This window comes from Pristiophorus japonicus, chromosome 8 (genome assembly GCF_044704955.1).
Source record: "Pristiophorus japonicus isolate sPriJap1 chromosome 8, sPriJap1.hap1, whole genome shotgun sequence".
Classification (NCBI taxonomy): domain Eukaryota; kingdom Metazoa; phylum Chordata; class Chondrichthyes; family Pristiophoridae; genus Pristiophorus; species Pristiophorus japonicus.
Genome location: NC_091984.1, coordinates 203,494,772 through 203,519,245, shown reverse-complemented (window position 1 = coordinate 203,519,245; position 24,474 = coordinate 203,494,772). Strand labels below are relative to the sequence as shown.

Below are 24,474 nucleotides of genomic sequence, written 5' to 3'. Positions count from 1 at the left end.
AAGTATAATTGGAAAATTACAATAGTTGCATTTCATGTATCCTAAGTGATATTAAACACTTATGAATACATAAACTTTTCTTAACTAGATAAGACAGAAGGTAAAAAAGAAAATAAAGTACTTTGTGGATGACTGAAGTCATGAGTTAAACAACTTTTTATCATGATTGAAAAGTAAAAGAAGTAAATATGAATGTATAATTACAGAACTATTTTGATCTAAAACCAAAGAAATTTCATATAACTAATAAAATCAAAATGTAAGATTTTTAAGAACAATGAAAAGCCATTGAACCCAGCAAACCTCTCCCTTTTAAGAGGCCAAGACCAGCGGCTCCTCTTCTCACCATATTCGTCAATCCCTCTGTCCACAAACATATTCCAATTGCCTCTTGGACTCATTCCTGCTATTCGCTTCAATGGCCTTCCCTGATAATTTACTGCACAAAACTACTAGCTTTACAGTCAAAACGTTCTTACTCCTGACTTCCTATATATATATTTTTTAAACTTGTATTCCTAGAAATCATCTATTCACAGAATGGAGCGATGTAAGTACAACACTACTACAGTTACACAAATAAAGTAGAGCGGAATGAATAATCCATAGATATGAAGCCTGCTCTTTTGGGGTATTCATCATATGCCTTACTATGTAGCTTTGAATAAACTGATCACATGTGAAAGCTGTGAAACCAGGAGACGTCTGCAGATTGTTAATGAGAATGTGCAAGCAATTTGTTAATGCAGCACCTATACATATAAAATTAAGTCAATGAGCAAAGGATTATTTTTGGAATTGCTGCTCTCACTGCTTCATTGGAGTAAACATCTTGGTTAATTACAATACCGATTTCTAGTATTCTCTAAAAACTAGGACATAGAATGAGGCCTGAAGCAGGACACCAGGAAATATAATCTATTACATACACCTTTACACACATTATTGTGACTAGTAAGTTTGGAGGCATCAGTTTAGACTTAAATTCAATTGGGACAAGGCGGCTTTGAAGATCTGAATTGCATGCTGGCTAGATTTTTATTTTCGTACATAAGAATAGAGGAGGTGGTGGAGGAGGAGGAGGTGGAGGAGGAAGAAGACCAAAAAGGACACCCAAACATCAAGAAGATCATTTATTAATATTTCATCAAGACATCAGATCTCCCATTTAATTACTGGAGCTACTTTTTGAAGATAATGTTCAAGGTATGTTAAATCCACCTTTCTATATCTTTACTTTTAAGATATGATGCAGCTCCAACTAATGGCATTGACCATGACTTGTGAGCATGAAGTCATGAGCACTTCGAATGATAAGCACCCGCTCCCCAAAATCTTGGCAAATAAAAATAAAGTGAAATTTGAAATTTCGTACAATTTCCCTTCTTCTGCGGAGACTCAATATTGCAAGTTCCATCCACTCAGCAGAGCTAGTAAACATACATTAAACGGGAGATCTGACTCACATTAGGTGGAACATCAATGAGTGTCTTCATTGATCAATGTTTTTTTTCTGGTCTTGAATGCTAATCTCTAAATATTCCAGTCTTCAAATTCCTATACTGGCTGTGTACACTGTAGCACTCATCTGGCACCAAATCTTCCTGGCAAGAATACCTTCAGACATATATTCAAGCTTGAGTTATGAACTATCGAGTCATTCACTGATGGCTGTGTAATTGACGTCAGCTGAATGATTCCCGACTGAAAAGAAGTCATTTCCACAATGGAGAGGAAATTACACGAAGCATTAAATATCCCCAAAGTTGTAATGTTTTTTTTTTTAAAATGTCATTTGTGATGGGGGTGAATAATTGACTTCAAAAGTACTCCTTCCTATACTTACCTTTTCGTCCAAGTACTGCAGCTGTAGAGTACATGAACTGTAGAGTCCTGTGTACTGACACCACCTAAATCAAGAGGAGCTCAAATATGACATTATAAAAGATAAGTACCATAGTATTTAATTCAAAGTAAAGCAAAGAAAAAAGTGATAAATTAAAAGGGAAAAACAAAAAGGGGAGAAAGTAACTAGAAGATGTAAAGAATTGCACTTACCTCTGTTGGCAATGAACAGACTAGAAACAGGAAAAAAAAATAACTTTTCAGAACAATGAACAAAAACTTAAGCATATTTTTTAGCCAAAAACTTAATTTTATGAAATTTTGGAACAAGTATAATCTTAAAAATCCTTTCATACAATTAAAGCCATTAACTGAACTGATAAAAAAAAATCAAAAGCTGCGCAAATTAAATAAAGTTAGAATATGCTGTAAATATACAGCTTTACAGGTATTAGCAAATGCAGTTTAAAGAAAAAAGCCTTCCACTTGAGGTTTAATTGAGAGATGGCACGTGTAGTGCAAGTGACTTAGTAAGTATTTTCCTGGATACATTAATTTTCATAAGATAGATTTAAAATCTATTTTCAGAACTGGTACTGTAAAAAGAGCTACTTCTTAACAGTGAAAACAGCCAATTTTGTGATCACTATAGGCGAAAATGTTTTACCTGTTGACTATAAATGAACAGAAATTTTAGCTCACATATTATGCTGTTAACAAGTTATTTTATCTGCACTGAGCAACTTTGACTCCACATTTTTTGGCTTAAGCATTAAGCTGCTTTAAAAAAAAAGACATAAAACATGAACTTCCTACTTAAAGCATCATCACATTCAATTCTATTCGGGGTTAAACAGTTGCCGACTATTTATTACTTTTGTAACTTTGCTTTAAGTTTTGGTCTTTAAGGTATTCAATATTTTTTCCACTTTGCTGCTCTTCCCATATCCACGTATCTTCCTCCAGCCAACAAAACGAAACAGTCTGAGCTATGAACTCTACCAGGAATCCTGTTGTGTGCGAGCACAGTAAGTGATGCAAATTGTAACTAAGTCACATGTTCATCTCCTGCCCTCTGCACTTCCACATATTACCTGGCAATCTGACCAAATCCACTTAAAAAAAACTTTCACGATAAATTGAAATCACCACGCAGGAGCACCTTTTAGAAAGGGAGCAATATCCGCCACAAACATAGTTCTCTAGCCACTGACTTCATCGCTCTCCGCATCTTCTGTCTGAGGCTTGGTGTCATATTTGACCCGGAAATGAGTTTTCAACCATATATCCGCAGCATAACTAAAGACCGCCTGTTTCTGCCTCCAGAACATCGCCCGTCTCTGCCCTTGCCTCAGCTCATCCGGTGCTGAAGCCCTCATTCATGCCTGTTACCTCTAGACTTGACTATTCCATCGCACTCCTGGCTGACCTCCCAATGTAAACTAGAGGTGATTCAAAACTCTGCTGCCCATGTCCTAACTCGCATCAAGTCCCGCTCACCCATCACCTCTGTACTCGCTGACCAGTTAAGCAATGCCTTGATTTCAAAATTCGCATCCTTATTTTCAAATCACTCCATGGCCTCGCCCCTCCCTATCTCTGTCATCTCATCCAGACCCACAACACCCGCACCCCCCCCCCCCAGATATCTGCGCTCCTCTGATTCTGCCCTCTTGAATATCCCTGATTATAATCGCTCAACCATTGATGGCCGTGCCTTATGTTTCTTAGGCCCCAAGCTCTGGAATTCCCTGCCTAACTCCGCCTTTCTACCACTTTCCTCCTTCAAAACGCTCCTTAAATTATACCTCTGACCAAGCTTTTGGTCCCCTGCACTAATTTCTACTTATGTGGCTCGTTGTCAAATTTTTCATCTCATAATACTCCTGTGAAGCGCCTTGGGACGTTTCACTACTTTAAAGACGCTATATAAATATAAATTGTTGTTGGTTAAAAAGTTCATATCTTCATCCATCTATTCAACCAACCTACATACTTCTATCTGGGAGGCGGATGTCTGGGATGTTCCTTTTGATGAATGGTGTGACCAGTAAATTTAAGGCACAAGCCTGCAATCTTGAGGGTTGCTGACAGGCTATTGAGCTATATAGGACACTAGTTCCCACCAGATATAAAGAATAATGGTAGTAATATATTAGCAGGTGCAACTATTTAAAAAAGGTTCTGATAATATCAATGAAATGCAGAATATTTTATCTTGCAGTAATTTGTCACATCAAAACAACAAAGGTTTCTCTAACTGCATTTGCACTATAGAGCAACCAGTACAAGTTCTTTCTTTGACAAACTTACTTCCACAGTAGAGTACTTTTAATGGACATTGCGACTTAATGCTGGCTAGTTTTGTTTCTCCTTTGTTTTCAGAGTCTGCGTTTTCAGTAGTGGCCATCTCATGAATCTAAAGACCAGGTGCAAGCAAAAGAACAGCATTAAAAGTATTTCTTGATTCTAATCAAGTATATTTTTAAGTACAAGATTCATTAATGTAAGACACCCAAAAATTTAATTTGTGAACAGATCCAGAATCTGGCACTTTCTAGTTTCAGTCATTAAATATTCCCTCACACAAAAAGCTGCAGATGCTGAGTCAATTGAAATTTTTAAGACTTGGATCCACAGATTTTTGTTCTGCAACGGTAGCAAGGAATATGGAGCAAAAGTGGCTAATCGGAGTTGAGGTACAGATCAGCCTTGATCTGAATGAATGGTGGAATAGGCCCGAGGGACTGAATGGCCTACTGCTGTTCCCAGAAGTGGAAACCTGATGGCAGTTCACAGAACCCACAAAAATAAGGGCATCAAATATTGTTTTCCAGCTTTATAATCAGAAGTGCATTGGCAGCACCCCTTAAATATTACAGGACTTGCAAGAGGATAATGCCAAACCGGGGTGAGGACAACAATAGAAAAGAATGTTGCAGCAAAATAATTATTTTAAAAGTTTAGAATGCTTAGTTGCATAACCAGACACATGACAAATTAAATTTGACACTGACACTCAAGTCAAAAAAATGTGGGACACAAGCATGCAATGACTGGAACTGAACTAGCACAGGGCGACTTGGAAAAGGACTTGGGAGTAACAATGTGGCAAAGTCAATTACACAAGCCAATCGAACATCAGGATATACAGGCAGAACTTACTGGCCAAACCACACTTAGAATACTGAGTTCAGCTTTGGTCACTTGGTTGCAAAAAGTATCTATTTGTATTAGAAATAATGCAGAAAAGATAAACAAGACTGATCCCAGGTGTAAAGGAGATGAACTATAAGAAAAGATTAGAGACATTTCAGCTTTACAATATGGAGAAGTGTTAGCTTCCACCTGGCTCATTGCACTGTGACTGCCCTGGTTACAGTCACAAAGGAGTCTGCTGTGATGGGGACTGTAGTGCATTATTCCCTCTTATCCTCTCTGCAGTTTTTAATTTGGTTGACAATGTAATTCTCTTCCATCTCTCCTCCATTATCCAACTCTGTGGGACTTTCCTCACCTGGTATTACTCCCATTTGTCTGAATGCAGTCAGTCCATCTTCAGCAAAGGCTTCTCACCGCCCCTTCACCATTACCTCTCGAGTCCCCTCAGCATCTATCCTTGACTCCAGCCCCTTCCTCATCTACATGCTGTCCCTCAGTGACATCAACTACAGGGATGAGGTCAACCTCCACCTGCTGTTGACACCCAGCTCTACCTCTGCATCACCTCACCCTACAACTGCATCTGTACTGTCAGATTGTGAATGAATCAAAATTTTGTTCAGCTGAGCACTAAGGGGCCGAAAATGCCCACCGCCCGAAACGAAGCATCGCGCTGATGCATCACACATCTCTTCCCTTCAGTTAAAGGGGAGGACCACTGCAAACTCTGCAGCCACTTTAGTGGCAAACACTGGGCCACCAGGGAGGATTTCAGCCGGGCCAGCAGCCTGGCACCCAAGAACCCCAAAAAATTAACATGGCGGCAGGAGCAGCAGAGCGCCCTCCCCTTTAAGGGCGGCCGAGCCGCCATGTCACAGAGAGTGTACCAACGGGGCATCGACCTGCGGCGGGGGGGGGGGTTCAAAATTTTCAAAAGGGGCAATTTTGTGAAGGGGTCCCCGCCAATCGGTAAGGGGTTGACGTGTGCATGCTGCGGCAGGAAATTGGGCGGAGCGGTCCCGGACACCGCTCCAAAACTCTGGAAGGGCAATTTCCAAAATGGCGGCCCCTCCGCAGCCACCGGATGCCTTATTGGAAGAGGCAATTTCGGCCCCCAAGACTGAAGGCATCATTTTCAGTCACCACCATAAACTCCTTTTGCTATTGACTCCATCCCCTTCCCTGGCCTGGCCACCTGCTCAGGCCAAAGCAAACAGTGTGAACCCTGGCACCCAGTTAGACCAGATCATAGTTTCAAACAACCGGTCACATCCATCACCAATACTGCTTGCGTCCAGCTCCACAAAGTTGCCCATCTATGACATTACCTTACTTCACTGCTGAAGAAACTCTGATCCACACTGTTTTCACCTCTAGACTCGATATCTCGAAAAGTCTCCAAACTGGCCTCCCATTCTTCGCCCTCCATAAACTCCCATCATTTCAAAATATAGTGCCTGCAGCCTATACTGCCCTATGTCTCACTTGCCCATCACCACGTCCTCACTGACCTATATTGGCTACCTGTCCCCCAACACGTTAAGTTTAAAATCCTGGTCCTTTTTAATTTCCTCCATGGCCTTGCTCCACCCTAGCTTTGCAATCATAGGTACAGGAAGAGGCCATTTAGCCCCTCGAGCCGGTTCTGCCATTCAATGAGATCATGGATGATCTGCGATCTAACTCCATAACCTGCTTTTTCCCCTTATTCCTTAATAACGTTGGTTAACAAAAGTCTATCAATCTCAGATTTAAAATTAACAATTGCCATAGTATCAATTGCTGTTTGTGGAAGAGACAGCCAAACTTTAACCTCTTTGCGTGTAGAAGTGTTTTATAACTTCACTCCTGAAAGGCCTTGATCTACTTTTTAAACTATGCCTCCAGTCCTAGACTCCTCAACCAACGGAAATAGTTTCTCTCTATCTACCCTATCAGTTCGCCTCAATATCTTAAAAACTTTTAACAGATCACGCCTTAATCGTCTAAGTTCCAGGGAAAGCAACTCTAGTTTGTGTAATCTCTCCATGTAATTTAACCCTTGGGAGTCCAGGTATCATTCTGGTAAATCTACACTACGTTCCCTCAAAGGCCAATTTATCCTTCCTTAGGTGTGGTGCCCAGAACTGCTCACAGTGCTTTGCATATCTGTACCTGCTTGTATTCTAGTCCTCTAGATATAAAGGCCAGCATTCCAGTAGCCTTTTTGATTATTTTCTGTAGTTGTCCGTGACATTTTAATGATCAATGTACATGGACCCCAAGTCTCTTGACCTCCACTGTTTCTAGCTTTTCACCATTTTGAAAGTACCCTGTTCTATCTTTTTTTTTAGGTACAAAGTGGATGACCTCACATTTGCCTACATTGAAATCCATTTGCCACAGCTTTGCCCATTTGCTTAATCAAGTAATATCTGTGTAATGTTATGCTTCCATCTACACTGCTTACAATGCCGCCCATCTTTGTGTCATCAGCAAACTTGGATATGTGGCTTTCTATCCCATCATCTATGTCGTTAATAAATACGGTGAATAGTTGAGGCCCCAACATAGATCCTTGCGGGGCACCACTAGTCACATCTGCCAATTAGAGTACCTGCCCATTATCCGATCTCCTGTCGCTCAGCCAATTTCCTACCCAGGTCAATAACTTGCTTTCAATTCCATGAGCTTCAATTTCAGCTAACAGTCTCTTTTTAAAAATTTGTTCATGGGATGTGGGTGTCGCTGGCCAGTTATTGCCCATCCCTAATTGCTCTTGAGAAAGTGGTGGTGAGCCGCATTCTTGAACCGCTGCAGTCTGTGAGGGACTACATCAAAATGCCTTCGGGAAGTCCATATAAATAACATCCATAGACATCCCCTATTCACTACTTTAGTCACCTCTTCAAAAAATCTTCAGCCTTATTCCCACCTATATTATTCAGTCCTCCAACTCTGGCTCTCTCCACCACCCCACGAACAGCAATGTGCTAATGACTAATCTGTTTCAGTGAATGTTGGTCGTGGGATAAATATTGGACAGGACACCGGGGAGAATTCGGTTGCTCTTCTTCGAAATAGTGGTGTGGGATCTTTTACATTCACAGGAGGAGGCAGACGGGGCCTCGGTTTAATATCTCATCCGAAAGATCGCACCTCTGACAATGCATCACTCCCTCAGTACTGCACTACAGTGTTAGCCTAGATTTTGTGCTCAAATCTCTGGAGTGGGACATGAACCCACAACCTATTGTCCCATAGGCTGTTTAGAGTTGATGAAGTTGGCTCATTGACCAAACTAACCAAAGAAATTCTGTACACATGAAAACATGTGACAAACTATTTTATTTGAGGAAGCACTGCATGCCATGGCATAGTGGCATCATCTACAAGTGGCATAATTGTGTACTAATGCAATTAATGCACAGTAAATAATGTAGATGGGAGCAGAAATTTGCAATGGGACATTGATAGGTTAGGTGAGTGTGCAAAACTGTTGCAATGTGGGAAAGTGTGAGGTCATCCACCATGGACCCAAGAAAGATATTTTCTAAATAAGAACAGAAGAAATAAGAGCAGGAGTAGGCCACATGGCCCCTCGAGCCTGCTCCGCCATTTAATAAGATCTGATCAGTATGTTCCACTTATTCGGAAGTACCTATATTTGCTGATGCACTACTTTATTCCCTGTACATTAATTGCGAGGGGGAATGAATGTTGAATTATTTGACATCACTGTTTTAGGAGTCAAACTACGCTCAGTACAGGGTAGTAGCACTCACACACCTGAGTCAGAAGGTTGAGAGTTCAAGCTCCACTCCAGAGACTTGAGCACATAATCTCTTTTGGAAGCATTGAGTGAGGACTAATTGGGTTTGAAAGTCATTCCCTCTGTTTGAATAGCCTACTGATGCTGTTTAGGCTCACTCATCAAGAATGAGCATTTAGGTATTCGAGTGCTACCAGGTGCCTGTGGAATGATACTCTATAATTTGTCACCACTATCTGCAGACAATGAGAAAATTGGAGAGAGAGAGAAATTCAAGCCAATCTTTCTTTAAATATTAGCTAGGGGACCCAATCAAGCACAGTTTGGCTCTTTGAACTTATCTAGCTGGATTTCACCCTGCATTATTTCTCACGTTGTTGCATTTTATGACTTGAGACTCAATGGAATTTTAACCCTACTTGCTCAGCAGAAACCTGGTGGGTGGACAGTTAAAATCACCTGGCTCTTATCTGTCCAAAAGCCACCATGATCACAACATCTGCAATTTTAACCTGCTCTCCTGAGCAGGCAGCAAGACACGCACCCGGAGCTACAGGTTCTTCTTTACATATGCATGTTGTGGCCCAGTGACATCACTGAGACCCAACTGTAATTTTAACCCAGGCCTGAGTGGGGAATCCACCTGCAGTTAAAGTCGGGGCCATTTATGGGAAATATACAGAACAAAGTTTCTCTTTACATTTTATTCTTCCCATACAGTGAGGAAAGGCTGGAACTGAACACATTTGGTATGGAGTCACCACTACGTTCCATGAATTCATCGCCAGTCAGAGAAAGGCCGAGGGGAAAGAGCAGCCTCCACAGTGACCTTTGCGGGAATGACTCTGTTTCACCAGTGAGGCTGCACGTTAATGAGGACAGTGGAATGGTGTCTGCTAATAATGTAAGTTTTTACAGTCTACTAAAGATTTATCACCAGAGAAAGAAATAATTATAGTCAGTAAGAGCCTTTGCCAGCACTTGGCATCCTTTTAGAAAGATCTGATAGAAAAGCAAATTATAATTTAAATGGAGAAAAATTGCGAAGTGCTGCAGTACAGAGGAACCTGGGGGCTCTTGTGCATGAAACACAAAAAGTTAATATGCAGGTACAGCAAGTAATCAGGAAGGCAAATGGAATGGTGGCCTTTATTGCAAAGGGGATGGAGTATAAAAGCTACAACTGTACAGGGTATTGGTGAAGCCACACCTGGAGTACTGCATACAGTTTTGGTCTCCGTATTTACGGAAGGGTATACTTTCATTGGAGGCTGTTCAGAGAAGGTTCACTAGGTTGATTCCGGAGATCTGTACTGCAGATAATTTTTCTCCATTTAAATTATAATCTGCTTTTCTATTTTTTCTGCCAAAGTGGATAACCTCACATTTTCCCACATTATACTCCATCTGCCAAATTTTTGCCCACTCACTTAGCCTGTCTATATCGCTTTGCAAATTTTGTGTGTCCTCCTCACAATTTGCTTTCCCACCCATCCTTGTATCATCAGCAAACTTGGCAACATTACACTCGGTCCCTTCATCCAAGTCATTAATATAGATTGTAAATAGTTGAGGCCCCAGCACTGATCCCTGCGGCACCCCACTAGTTACTGTTTGCTAACCTGAAAATGACCCATTTATCCCGACTGTTTTCTGTAGTTAGCCAATCCTAATCCCCAACCCCATGAACTTTTATCTTATGCAGTAACCTTTTATGTGGCATCTTATCGAATGCCTTCTGGAAATCCAAATACACCACATCCACTGGTTCCCCCTAATCCACCTTGCTCGTTACATCCTCAAAAGAACTACAGCAGATTCGTCAAACATGATTTCCCTTTCATAAAACCATGTTGACTCTGTTTAATTGAATCATGCTTTTCCCAATATCCCGCTACTGCTTCCTTAATAATGGACTCCAGCATTTTCCCAACCACAGATGTTAGGTTAACTGATTTCCTACGTTTCCTGCTTTTTGGCTGCCTTTTTTTAAATAAGGGCGTTACATTTGCGGTTTTCCAATCCGGTGAGAAGCTACGAACTGTGGAGGAGCAGAGAGGTTTAGGGGTCCAAGTGCAGAAATTGCGAAAAGATAGTGGACCGAATCATTATTTTTTTTTTTTAAAAAGGGCTAATGGAATGTTAGCCGTTATCTTAAGCAGGTTGGAATAAAATGTGGCGGAAGTTATGTTATAGTTGTACAAACTTCTGGTTAGACCCCATCTGGAGTACTGCATTTAGTTTCAGGCACCGCACCTCAGGAAGGATATATTGGCCTTGGAGGGGGTGCAGTGCAGATTCACCAGAATGATACTGGGGCTAAAAGGGTTAAATTACGAGGACAGGTTGCATAGACTGGGCTTGTATCCCCTTTAATATACAAGATTAAAGGGTGATTTAATTGTGGTGTTTATGATGATTAAAGGATCTGATAATCTGGTGGGTGAATAGAGCACAGGGGACCATAACCTTAAAATTAGAGCTAGGCCACACAAAGGGTAGTCTGGAATTCTCTCCCCTAAAAAGCTGTTGAGGTTAGGTCAATTAAATTTTTCAAAACTGTGTGAGGCAAGGATATTCTTTATATGCAGTCCCTCAGAGTTCAAGGATGACTTGCTTCCACACTAATAAAAAGAGTTCTCAAGTGACTGATTAGTCCAATGCGGGCCTGCAGTCTCTGTGTTCATGAGGGTCCTGACGTTCCAGTTTCCGAACTTCATTTTAAAGAGTGGAAGATGCCTGTGTGTGAATTTTTTTAACATGGGTGGCTGTTGCACACTAGCTACCACACGGGCTTGACAGAGCAAGGTCTTGATCCAATGGCAAGGGGATGCAAGATGATTGAAGACCAGGCTCCGCTGCCTGGGCCTAGTACACACGCACACCCTGAGGGTGTTAAGGAGCATGGATCAAAGGTGGGCAAATTGAGTTAAATATATAGATCAGCCATGATATAACTGAATGGTGGAACAGACTTGAAGGGCTGAATGGCCAACTCCTGTTCCTATGTTCCAATTTGCATCACCGTTGTATTCTCAATTAGCAAATACTTTTTCATAGGGATCGAATAGTTTGAACCCTGTATCACCACCAAGATATATATGAGAGACTTGCATTTATATAGCACCTTTCACATTATCAGGATATCCCAAATCACATCACAGTCAATGAAGTTCTTTTGAAGCGTAGTCAGTCAGTTATGTGGTAGCCAAATTTTGCACAGTAAAGACCCACATACAGCACAGCAAATGAGATGAATGACCAGTTAATCTAGTTTTGGTGATGCTGATTAGGAGGGATTATTGCTCAGAACATCAGCTGCATTTGCCTACAACTCTTTTGGGGACACAAAATAACATTAGTTCAAGTGCCCCCCGATCTGGGGGACACTCCAGACACTTTTCAACTGCCCTTTTTTTTGTGTTTTTTTTTGGGCATTAAAATCATAAATTTTACAAGTGCCCCCTATAAAAGGGGAGGGGGACACTAAAACCAGCAATTAAAATAAATTAAACTTTAAAACATATAAAATCAAATTAAAATTTGGTTGCCGGGGGTAACGATGCACTCCAGTCCCTCCGGCGCCCACCTCTGCATTTGCCTACATAATAATAATGACTAAACAAAGCAATTCATTGATTGCAAAACCCATTATGACATCAAGGGTGTGATATGGTGCTATATAAATGCAAGCACTTTATTTCCTGACTGTGCAGATAGACCACACTTCAAATTTGAGCCCTCTGCCCCCACCAGAAAAAAATAATTGATCTGTATTTAGGTCACACACTCAGATTAAACCAATATTGTTTTAACAAAGCACAGCCTATTTGCAAGTTAATACAGTACCACAATCTGCACAGATTTGACCAGCTGCTTTGTTGCAGCAGACATTTAGTTGATAAGAACATAAAATTAAGAGGAGAATGCAATTCAGCCCGTTGAGCCTGCTCCACCTTTGAACAAGATCATGGCTGATCTTCAACCTCAACTCCACCTTCTCGCACTATCCCCATATCCCTCGATTCCCTTGGTATCCAGTAAATCTATAGATCTCAGTCTTGAATATACGCAGCGATTGAACATCCACAGCTCTCCGGGGGGGGGGGGGGGGGAGGGGAGGGAGGGAAAGAGAATTCCAAAGTTTCGCCTCCTGCTAGGACACTGCAAGGCTGCTGAGAAAGCACATTATGTGACAAGTCTACAGTAACTCCAAATTAACCTGACATCTACACAGTAGCGAAGCCAGTAAATGGAGGATGGAGGTCATGATTCCCCAATCATTTTGAGGTTAGCCAACATGACTTTGGAATACCGTCTCCATTTCAGTCTCAGGAAACTCTGTCATACATCTCTGGTCTAAAGGTTCAGCCTGCAAGTCTGGGTAGTTCCTGGCCCAGATATGTTAGACTAGATATGTTAGCATTCCCCAGTTCATAGCTCAGTCCTTTTCCTGCCAATTCGGTCAAATCTCAATTTTGACCTCCCCTAGTTTCACCACTGCATCCACATATTCCAATATGGCTCACTGGACAGTGATTGGGAGCAGGAATGCTGGCTGATTTCCCTCCTCATCCCCTCACTGGGCCAGAGATCTGCTGGTTCAGCACAGATCTGATGTCAAACCAGAGAGCTTCTGGTCTGTATAGTATAGTACCACAACATGGGTGCTAGAAACAAGGAGTTAAAATTTCATGTAAATTTATCAGCAAAAATGTCAGAATTCCAGCCACGATCTTCAACCTCTGCTCCATCATCCTGTCCAGCATTACACTTAGCGAAGGATGGCAAAACAAAATGCCCTACAGTTAAACGAGGGTGGCGTGTGCTAATATAGTCAGCTACAAGTCAGGATGCATCCCACTTCATGGTTTTAGACTAATTTTACATATAGGAAAGGTGTATTTAAAATTCGAGTGAGATGTTGCAGGAATCTGCCTGGCATAATAAAATGCAGAAATGGAATAGTTGACCTGTGCACAAAATTGCGTTATAGCACCAATATACTGCCAACTATAGCACGCAAAACCTTAATGGAATGAAGTGAATGATGTCCAACAGCATATCAACAAAACACAGTTTTTTTTTTAAGGGGAAGAGAGGAGTGAAATAAAATAATTGCAGAAATGGATGTCCCGATTAAGCACCTGGAAACTACCTCTTGCCTCCAGGAGTGTTGGAATGAACACCTACACAGCCCAGCCTGCCCCTCTTTCACAGCAAACTACACCAGCTGCATACCTTTCCGACTGTCACCAGCGTCCAGTATGGAAGGCCGACAATACGTTACTCATAAAGGGAAGCGAAGCACCTCAATGAACCACTCAGCCACAGCCAACCCTGCGCACGTCTCCGGGGGCCTCCCCTGCCGCTGCCTCGGAGAGAGCGTAATTTGGGCGGCTGTCTGCGGTGCCGGAACTCATTGTTGTCATGGCGAAGCAAAATCGTTTTTTTTTCCTGCCAGCGAGTGTTCTTTATGGCATAAAGTACTACATGGATTAAGATGGTGAATTGTGGCAAGTGCTTCCGCTGGCATATGTGGCGGTTGCGGTGCAGGCGCGGGTGGCCTGCTGCAGGGCCTCCTGTGCCGGTCGCTCTGATGATGGCCGCCGCGCACAGAGCGGGGCTCGGGTGCCCCGCGGGCGGGCGGATGAAGGCGGGCTGGCAGAGTGGGCAACCGCTACTATGCAGGGTGCGACTTCTTTCTGGTTTGGCGCTGATTTTACATTAGGATCGTAATGGCTCCTTGCGTGAACTCCGCTGTCGCCCCACTGAAGGGCAGAGAGGGCGGCGGGATCACAATAAACACGACTGGGGGAGAAGGCCGTTTGGCTGCTTTTAATTCGCCCATCCAGGATCCCCCCCTTCAATTGCTGCAGATAGTTTATTGAACAATAGCAGGGTTTCCGCCTCCACCACTCCCTGCCCGGAAAGTTTATTCCAAGTGTTGATCATTCTCTGCATGAAGAACCACCTCCTGATAGCAGTCCTAAAACTACCATTCACTAGTTTGAACCGGTGTCCCACTGATCTACCATTGTTTAAAGTAGTATTCCCGATCAATCTTTCCCATACCGTTTTCTATCTCTACCTCTAGAATCACCTCTCATGCTCCTTTTTTGTCTTTTCTCGAGTACTGACATGAGAAATCAGTATTAGACCTATCCAGTTATGACACAAAATTCCCTTTTCAGTTCCCTAAATAAATCCTCTGACCGACTTCTTACCGTCTGGTATTTTGAAGTTTTCATTCTGTTTAAATGAAAGTCCTATTACATGGCTGGAAGTGTATCCCGTACAGTACTTACAGCCATTAATATAAAGACAATGGCTATTCTCTTGGTCCTGTATATTCTGATAAACCTGCCAAGGCTTCAAATTCAACCTTTTGGTAATAATGGGGGTCCAGAATTGGGCCAAAGTCCATTATTTGTAAACCCTTTATACTGGTGATGATTACAACAAATAATTTTTTTTTTGCGGGGGGGCTCCAATCAGGTGATGATGCATTGAGAACTAATCTCAGGCAGTTGGACTGATCCTCAAGTTAAAAATTTTAGGTTTGAGAGCATGCTTGTGTAACTTTCATGCTGTACAATACTGAATCAGATTTACCAGAGCATGTTGTATTTATTTTGCTGAGATGCTGGTGTTGGAAGTCAAGTCAAGCCAGAAGAGGAACTTTCAATGCCAGCATGAGCTCAGCATCATAGCTGTGAGCTGATTGGCTGGCTGGTGCTACTGTGGCATCATAACTGAAGTGATAACACATCATTTTTAGCATTATTTGTAAAATATTCCTGTATCATTCAGTCAAATAAACTCACATCACTACAGTTCAAACTATATTGCATGCTTACAGACATATTTATACATTAACCTCTACCCAATTTTTCACTTTTGGGAATTTACTTATAAATTCCACAGCCTTCAACTTTTGTAAAATGGTGAGTATGTATTAATACATTTATATTGATTATATTTTCTGTGTATGTATAGTAATATATCTCTGTGTTAACATGACATTGAAACTGTTTGATCATCAGGACCTATTTGAACCTGTATCTATTAATAACATGGGCTAGTTGTACCATTTCCTTGTAATCAGCTGCAGATTACTTTTCTGGTAGATGCATATATTTTGAAGATTGAAGCCAGGTAACCAGAAGGGAAGATATCAGTCAAGATTAGAATTAACCAGACTGCATGATCTAATTTAAAATAGCATTTGAACATGTGCTATTTTCATGTGAATACAATGATGCGCATTATTTTATATGCTTAATTTAAAATTTAAAAAATTCACCTGTTCCCCAGGCTACTTTTCCTCATGGGTTTTTTCCTCATTTTGATATTTTTTTCCCTCTTCCTTCCTCCACTTCCCCAAAGACCTTTTCTGGCGGTTGCTGGGTCATTCCCAGAATTGCTGCATTATTTGTTCCCTTTTCCCCATTTTTACTCCTGTTTCTTTTTCTCTCCCTTCACATGAAACATCGATGCCTCAGAAATAAGAGAGAAATAGTATTTCTTAATTATTCATACCTTGTTGAACATTCATACTCTAATATTTTAAATGAAGTACAATAACAACACATTATTTTTGTTTTGTTATTTTTCAAATTTACCTGTTCTTCCCCCTTCTGGCTTGCTAGTTTTCCTCTGAATTTGGTACCTTTTTGTTTTTTTAAGAAAAATACTCTCTGCAACAATTATGTTGAGAAACTGGGCCTGAAAAACCATAGCACTGGACTTCGATTTTGAATTACATACTATACAGATGAAATCAAAATTGATGCATTGCCACTGTATTTAAAAAAAAAAGTGCATGTGATTTTAAATTTCTTGTGTTTCATTGAATGTAGGTACCAGGGGTTGAGATGGAAGGGGACCTCCCTTCAGGAGACTCAGCTCTTATTAGCCCCAGGAATCCAGTAAATGCATCAAGTTCTGCCTCAGGTATTATGCATGTATAGTAAGATGGATTCTAAACCCGAAAAGTCATGCATGTTTGTTTTCATAGCATTGAATGGATTTTACTGAACATTAATACGTGCAGGTATTAATGGATTGTGTTTTTACCCTCTTGTAGAAAGTCACCTTGAACAGTGGCATAGCACTCCAAAAGCTAAGGTAAGGAAGATAAAAGAAACTTCAAAAGTATTATTTGTGTATTATTTATTTAGAGTTATGTGCAAGGTCTTTCCTTTTTGAGGTGTAGACTACTGATAGGAGTGGAAAGCTAACTGGCCTACATTAGTGTTCTCGGAAACAGCTGGTGACCCTGCAGTTCCTCCACATCTCTCCTTGGCTTCCACTCAATTACCTTAATTTTATCCCCTCCTTGCCCAGCTAAAATGGTGCGTGGGAGGGGTTAAACATAGGCCGAGTCGACTTACTGGCCGTTATCGCCCGCCGCCATTTCATCGTCGCCAACTTTATAGTCAGCCGAGGCTCCCACTATTGGCAGGGGTGGGCCTGCTTTATTTGCAAAAGTCACGGCCCAATGATGTCATCAGTGCCATGACATGATTTAACTGTCGGGAGGAGTCCCGCACTGCGTGCAGTCTGACAGCCAGAGCACGGAGAGAGGTGCTGAATGACCAGAAGAGGTCAGTGTTAAAAAATGACTTATGTGAGAACTCCTGTGGACCGGGAGGAACAGGAGTACTCACCCAGGCATCGCAGGGAATCCTTGGGCCTCCTCAGCCTGGATCGCAGTGGAATCCCTCACACCTGCAATTGAGTCGACAAGAACCCCTTCCCCACCGATTTTGTCTGACACCTCCCCTCCAATCATGGTGGAACCCAGCCATCCACAGATTGCCTCCAGACCCTTTCCCCCACTAATTGCCTGGGACCATTCTCACAAGTCTCCAGCTGTGGCCTCCTGCGGCCAGATTCCCGCTCCCGGTCTCCGGCCAGGTAACTGGGTTTGGGCAGGACCCAGGAAACATCTATCTAAATGTGACTGAACCGTTAAGATCAGCCGGGCCTCCATGTGCTGGTCTCCTGGCCGCCCGCTTTGGGACTCGTGCACCAACACGCCTCCCCCCCACCTTTAAAATTGGGACCAATATCCCAGTATCCCTCCGAGCAACATAGCTGAGATTGGGATTTGGTTGTGTTCCGAGTATAGATGTGATGTGTGTCCAACTGCTGGACACACATCACATCTAAAAAGTTTTGTCTAACTTTTAATGCTTAATTTACATTCATACCGCAGATCTAGTAAATAACGTATGATGCCTGTTATAATTAATTTTCCTGTCCTGTCTGCATGATTCTCCAAAGAGAAAGCTCACACTGCACTATAATTCCTTGGTGACTTCTACCACAAACCTAGTCGAACTCCAAACCATCGTCAACACCTTCATCGAAGCGTACGAGAGTATGGGCCTTACACTAAACATCAGTAAGACAAAGGTTCTCTACCAACCTGCCCCCGCTTCAGAGTACTGCCCCCCGATTATCAAGATCCATGACGAGGCCTTGAACAATGTGGACCATTTTCCATACCTCGGGAGCCTACTGTCAACAAGGCAGACATCGATGACTAAGTCCAACACCGCCTTTAGTGTGCCAGTGCAGCCTTTGGTCGCCTGAGGAAGAGGGTGTTTGAAGACCAGGACTTCAAAACCGGCACCAAGCTCATGGTCTACAGAGCAGTAGTGATATCTGCCCTCCTATATGCTTCAGAGACATGGACTATGTACAGCAGGCACCTCAAAGCACTCTAAAAGTACCACCGACGCTGCCACGCAAGATCCTGCAAATCCATTGGCAGGATAGGCGCACCAACGTCAGTGTTCTCGCTCATGGCCAACATCCCCAGCATCAAGCATTGACCACGCTCTTATCAGCTCCGATGGACGGGCCACATTGTCCGCATGCCTGATACTACACTCCCAAAACAAGCGCTCTACTCAGAGCTCCAACACAGCAAGCGAGCCCCAGGTGAGCAGAGGAAACGCTTCAAGGACACCCTCAAAGTCTCCTTGAAAAAGTGCAACTTCCCCACCGACATTTGGGAATCCCTGGCCCAAGTCCGCTCAAAATGAGGAGAAGCATCCGGGAAGGCGCTGAACACTGCGAGTCTCTTCGCCGGGAGCACGCAGAAGCCAAGCGCAAACAGCGGAAGGAGCGCAGCAACCCAAGCACCCCACCCACCCGTCCCTCCAACCACTGTCTGCACCGTCTGCCCCACCTGTGACAGATTGTAGATCCTGCATCGGGCTCATCAGTCACCTGAGAACTCATATTAGTGTGGAAGCAAGTCATCCTCGACTCCGAGGGACTGCCTAAGCAGAGTGAACACAATAATGCCACAACCCCTTATATTCTTCAGACATCTAAAACAAAATATGGTAATTTTCATCTTGATGCACTCAGATTGCAAATGTTATAAAACTAACTGATTTTTGATTTAATTCTCAGCCTTCACTAGAGAATGTTAGCTGTTCAAAATCTATTGGGGATTCAAAGATGAACTTTGGGAAAATGCAAGATTTTGCTCTGGCAAATGCAGTAAGATTTAAAACCTGCCCCACAAAAGCCATTCACCCAGTTACAATATCGAATGGTTCTGCAAAAAATGTGAGTAACATCTATGGGGTTTGAGCAGAGCCAAACCAGGCGACCAAATATTTTTCTCTTCTGTGCCTGTTTTCATTTTCTGTTTTCCTTTAATTACTGATTAAGTGATTCACATTTCATATATTCTTTGTAAATTAGTGAGTAAAGCTGCCCCGATTATGTATACAGTTGCCATTATTATGGATTTTAAATAAGTCCAATTCGTTCAGGGTTTTACTAATCTACAGCTCAACTTTTTATCAAAGTATAGGATCACAATCAGTGATACCCTGTTTTATAAAGTAAGATAATCTAACAATACTGCCAGTCATGGTTCAAAACTCCCACAGCAAGAGAATTTATGGTTATTCTGATGAATATAAACTATATATGGTTTTAAAAAATGTTGGCCCAGAATTTGCAGTCGGAGGCTTCCCATGGGCGAAAGTACCACGAAAGTACCTGGTAGTCCCAGCGATTCGTAGACTTCTCAGTCCTGTGTCTCTATTCAAAAGCATGTACAGTGACCCACTTACTCCAGCAGCATATGCGCTTCGTATGTACTGGGTATGCATCACTGGGATCACATGGGCCGGCCCAACCCATCACAATAGGGACATTCCCATTCATACTTATGGTGAGTTCCGTTTCTATGGAGCTGCCATAAGCATGAATTAAATATTTTATACAAAAATAGTTTTTTTTGGGGGGTCATTTTTTAAAACATGTTTTAACAGGGCTAAGAATAAACTTGGCTTAATGGACAGGGTTTTTAATATATAAATGAGTGATAACATTTTATTCTATTTTTAAAACTCTTATGGTGGTAAAAGCTTATGCCTGCTTTTACCAGGTGTAAGAATTTGAAGGACATTCACTGGGCAGGAGTTGGGCAAATAGCCCAACTCACCATCCCTGGAGGCCCTTTTCCTTCGGATGCATTGAATCTGTCAAGAGGATTCTTGACCAATTGCAGCTTCCGGGTTTAGGTACATGCGCTTCGCATACCTAAACCCAGAACTTGTGCGGCCCCTACGGGTGCGTGCACATCTCGTACCCGCCCATAGGGGCCATGAATTCAAGCCCATTAATTGAATTTGCAAAATTGTTGATAACTTCCATCCATAAAGTAGCTTTATGCAATTTTCTGATAGATTATCTTACTTTATTAAATCTCTAACAAAAACTGGAAAAAATGTCTTATTACATTACTTTTTTATCCCCAGAATGGAAACGCAGATCTGGAGAATGCCACCATTCAGAAACAACGCAATGAGTTACAGCTGCTTGTTGCAGAACTAAAAGATCGGGACAAAGAGTTAAATGAAATGGTGGCCGCACACCAGAAGCAGCTGCTGTCATGGGAGGAAGATCGCCTGCGCATACTCGGCCTAGAAGAAAGATGTGCCAAAGTGGAACGTTAGTACTGTTTCAAAAAGATTCTAACATATCCAGGCAGCTTATCCACAAATGCTAAGTGCCAACAGTTTATCATCTCAGTCCTGAGATGTGTTACTGCCTTGGAACACCCTTTAAGACTTTGTGCTCTTCTGGATAAATTATTTTCTTGAAATCACTTTTTTTGCCAGTGGGAATGTTGTAAATCACTTTTTTATCATAAACAATATCAGGATTTATGGTACAACAACAACAATTTGTATTCATATAGAGCTGTTAATATAGTAAAACACCCCAAGGTGCTTTACAAGAGCGTTATCAAAAAGAATTTGACACCGAGCCTTTATAAGGAGATATTGGGACAGAGAGGCAGACTTTAAGGAGCGTCTTAAAGGAGGAGAGGTTTAGGGAGGAAATTCCAGAACTTAGGACCTCGGCAGCTGAAGGCGCAGCTGTCAGTGGTGGAGCAATTAAAATCGGGAATGCGTAAGAGGCCAGAATTGGAGGGGCGCAGAAATTTTGGAGGGTTGTAGGGCTGGAGGAGGTTACAGAGATAGAGAGGGGCAAGGCCATGGAGGGATTTCAAAATAAGAATGAGAAAATGAGTTGAGGCAAGGGCAGAATGGGGTGATGTTACGGAGGTGGAAGTAGGTGGTGGTGATGGAGTGGATATGTGGTCGGAAGCTCATCTCTTGGTCAGATATGACACCAAGGTTACAAATGGTCTGGTTCAGCCTCAGACAGCTGTCAGGAAAGGGGGATGAAGTCGGTGGCTAGAAAACGGAGTTTTTGGTGGCCACTGAATATAATGGCTTTGGTCTTCCCAATATTTAGTTGGGGAAAATTTCTCCTCATCCAGTACTGGATGTCAGACTGGCAGGGTGACAAATCAGAGACAATGGAGTGCAAGGGAATATCTGTGACACTTGTGGAACTATAGCCCAGCATTAGTCTCTGCTTTCATGAATGAAGAGAGGAAAGAATAATTTCCTATAATATGGCCATGCAGTGGCCATAGCCTTGAGTATTTGTCTGAAAAAAGACAGCCTTGTGTATAATTTATTCTGTTTAACTGATCACAAATTGATAGGGAGGCCATTTCTCAGGCAAGGTGTAGTAATTTGGTTTATCACCCAACGTTGGATTAGTAACCAACCCAGCATAGGTTGCTGCCTTCAAGAGAAAAAGTAGTGTACTCATTATAAATTATTCTTTTTAAAACACATCCTGATAAAATCAATTTTTGGGGGGATTAGAAGGAAAACATTCTCTACAGATCAGGAATGTGCAACGGTAGAATGGATGAATGCATAATATTTTTTTTAAGTTACTTTATAAACAGTTAGCAACATTGTGTTTTAATAGATGAACTGCGAAACAGGAATGAGATCATTAGAACATTAAATGCGCAACAAAAGATTTTGGAGTCTCGGCAAGCTGATTGTCTAAAAACACTCGCCTGTACCCAGCAACGGCTGAAGGAAATGTCTGAAAAAGCAGTAGAGGCTGCTGGCAGCTGTGAAGAGCTTGAGGTAGGACTGCCAGTAACAACACCATAGTTAGTACAGGTTGAACCTCCTTTATCTGACACCCTAGGGACCTGGCCTGTGCCGGATGAGGGATTTTGCCGGATGAAGGGAGGTCATTGGCCTGGGGAGGGAAGGTGGCCCGAGGTCGGGGGGAGGGTGAAGAGAGAGGAGGTGGGCGGGCCCCGAAGAGTCGGCGCGGGTCCCAAATTGTTGGTGCGGCCCGAGCGGGCCCTGAAGAGTCAACGTAGCCCGAGGACACGGCCCGCCAGTCTGACCCCCCCCCCCCCCGGAGGGACCGCTGAGCGGAGGAGTGGCCGGCCCAAGGACGCGGCCTGCCGGTCCGAACCCCCGGAGGAAGCGCTGAATGGAGGAGCGAACAGCCCAAGGACTGTGGCTGCAGGAGTTCCAGCAGGGAGACGAGGCGGAGGCAGCCGATAATCCCGACATTGAGGAGAAAGATTATATTGGTGGGTACCCTGTACAAATTTTTTTTTAATGTATATTCTAAGACCGGGGATGGAAGGATTTTGACCGGCCGAGTTCTCCCATGCGCCACCCGGCGGCCAGGAGTGGTGCCAGATAAGGGAGTCCTGGATAAGAGAGGTTCAACCTGTATGATCATTTCTGCCTTGTAAATATCCCTTTAAAGTGCATTGATGGATTCTGCTTGCCTCAACCAGGACAGGAACACAAACATGAATTCCTCCATGCTGGAGCTTTCTGCCCAGTTGGGACAGTTACAGGCACGTGAACAGGAGCTGACTACAATGCTGGAATTAAAGGTACTAAAATTCTGCTGCAAAAGATGAGCAAATGCTCAATGAATATTCAGCAAATGTCCTCTAATCTCAACTATAAGTAGATTTTAAAACTTTCATTCATGATAACATTCAGATGTATATGGAATGAATAGTATGTAATGGATAGGTCATTATACTAAGCTATTGAAGCCAGTAGTTTTTGAAGGAAGCCTATTAAAGTTTTCTTTGTCTGACATAACATTTTTGATAATTGACATTCAATTTAAGGTAACTTCAGTTTTCAACACCTCTTGCCTCGAATCTCATTTTATGAAGCCTTGGGACATTTTTATGTTAAAGGCAACTATACAAATGCACACTTGTTTTCTGCCCAGATGTGGCTTGTGATTCTGGCCCAGGACACTTGTTTTCCACCCAGATGTGGCTTGTGATTCTGGCCCAGGAGTATTTATGTTAAGTCTGAATTGTAACCCTGTATTGGAGACATAAAAGTCTGCATGAAGATGTGTCTTGTATCAGAATTTAGGTTTTGGTTTTGGAGAAATCACTTTGTATTTTGCAATAACTATGCTTTTGTTACTTTTTATCTAGGACAAAGATATGGTGGAAGCTACCAATCACATCATGGATCTTACAGCTAGGTTTAAAACCTTAGAAGGTGCACTACGAGAAGCCAGGTTAAATGAGACAAACACAAGAAAAGAGGTGCATGACTGCAAACAACATTCAAAGAGACTAAGACATGAAATCTGCAAGCTTAAGGGTAGGCTGTGAGTTACCATTGTTGAAATATTGAATGTTAATAAATCTGTTATGGAGGATAACAATTTGGTTATTATAGATACTTAAATGATATATTATGTAATCATAAGCCAGTCACAATGCAGTAATGATACCAAGTGATTACTTATTCACCAGTGTACATCACTACTCAGTCGTAACCCAGTGTGCAATATACCTACATGGCAGTGCCATTGAAAACAATGGGACAAATTTTCGTGTTCCGTGTCTGGGGAAATTGGAAGGCCTAGGTGCAGCAAATGCTGATAAATCAGGGGGAGAGAAGCGCACAGTCATAACAATCTGACTGACTTTTCTGTCCATTTCAATGAATGGGTGGAAAACAGTGAGAGGTTCATTAAGAGCATATGCGCTCCCATCAATTTTTCTGTAACCAGGCGCAGGAACAGAAAAATCTACCCCTTAGAGTAGACAAATTCTAGCTCTCTCAACTTTTAGAAGTAAAAAGCTAACTTAAAAACAATGAACTAAAACACATTGAGTAAAGAAAGAGCTTACATTTATATTGAGTTCAATACCTCATGTCCTTCTAAAGTGCTTCCCAGTCAATAAAGTACAATCACTGTTATTTTATAAGCAAATGTTGCAGCCAGTTCACACACGGGAACTCCCACAGACTTCACTGCAATGAACAATCAATTATTTTGTTTTGATG

At 42.2% G+C, this 24,474-nt stretch overlaps 2 protein-coding genes across 5 annotated transcripts in view; one reads left to right on the top strand and one right to left on the bottom strand.

Annotated features, from left to right (window-relative positions):
- The window catches only part of denr (density-regulated protein), a 41,705-nt gene extending 27,582 nt beyond the window's left edge, over window positions 1-14,123 (bottom strand). The window contains exons 1-3 of the mRNA XM_070886336.1: window positions 14,000-14,123; window positions 4,159-4,264; window positions 2,059-2,078 (exon numbers count right to left, since the gene is read on the bottom strand). Of these exons, the coding sequence (XP_070742437.1) occupies window positions 2,059-2,078; window positions 4,159-4,255 (117 nt within the window). The 5' untranslated portion in view covers window positions 4,256-4,264; window positions 14,000-14,123. The remainder of the gene's footprint in view (window positions 1-2,058; window positions 2,079-4,158; window positions 4,265-13,999) is intronic.
- Window positions 14,124-14,377: 254 nt separating this feature from the next.
- Window positions 14,378-24,474, top strand: part of ccdc62 (coiled-coil domain containing 62) — a 49,536-nt gene continuing 39,439 nt past the window's right edge. For all 4 annotated transcript variants that reach the window (XM_070887786.1, XM_070887787.1, XM_070887788.1 and 1 more), the window contains exons 1-8: window positions 14,378-14,450; window positions 16,621-16,714; window positions 16,848-16,888; window positions 19,193-19,351; window positions 20,557-20,749; window positions 22,094-22,260; window positions 22,938-23,039; window positions 23,610-23,781. In XM_070887786.1, coding sequence (XP_070743887.1) covers window positions 14,409-14,450; window positions 16,621-16,714; window positions 16,848-16,888; window positions 19,193-19,351; window positions 20,557-20,749; window positions 22,094-22,260; window positions 22,938-23,039; window positions 23,610-23,781 — 970 coding nt within the window. In that variant the 5' untranslated portion in view covers window positions 14,378-14,408. The remainder of the gene's footprint in view (window positions 14,451-16,620; window positions 16,715-16,847; window positions 16,889-19,192; window positions 19,352-20,556; window positions 20,750-22,093; window positions 22,261-22,937; window positions 23,040-23,609; window positions 23,782-24,474) is intronic.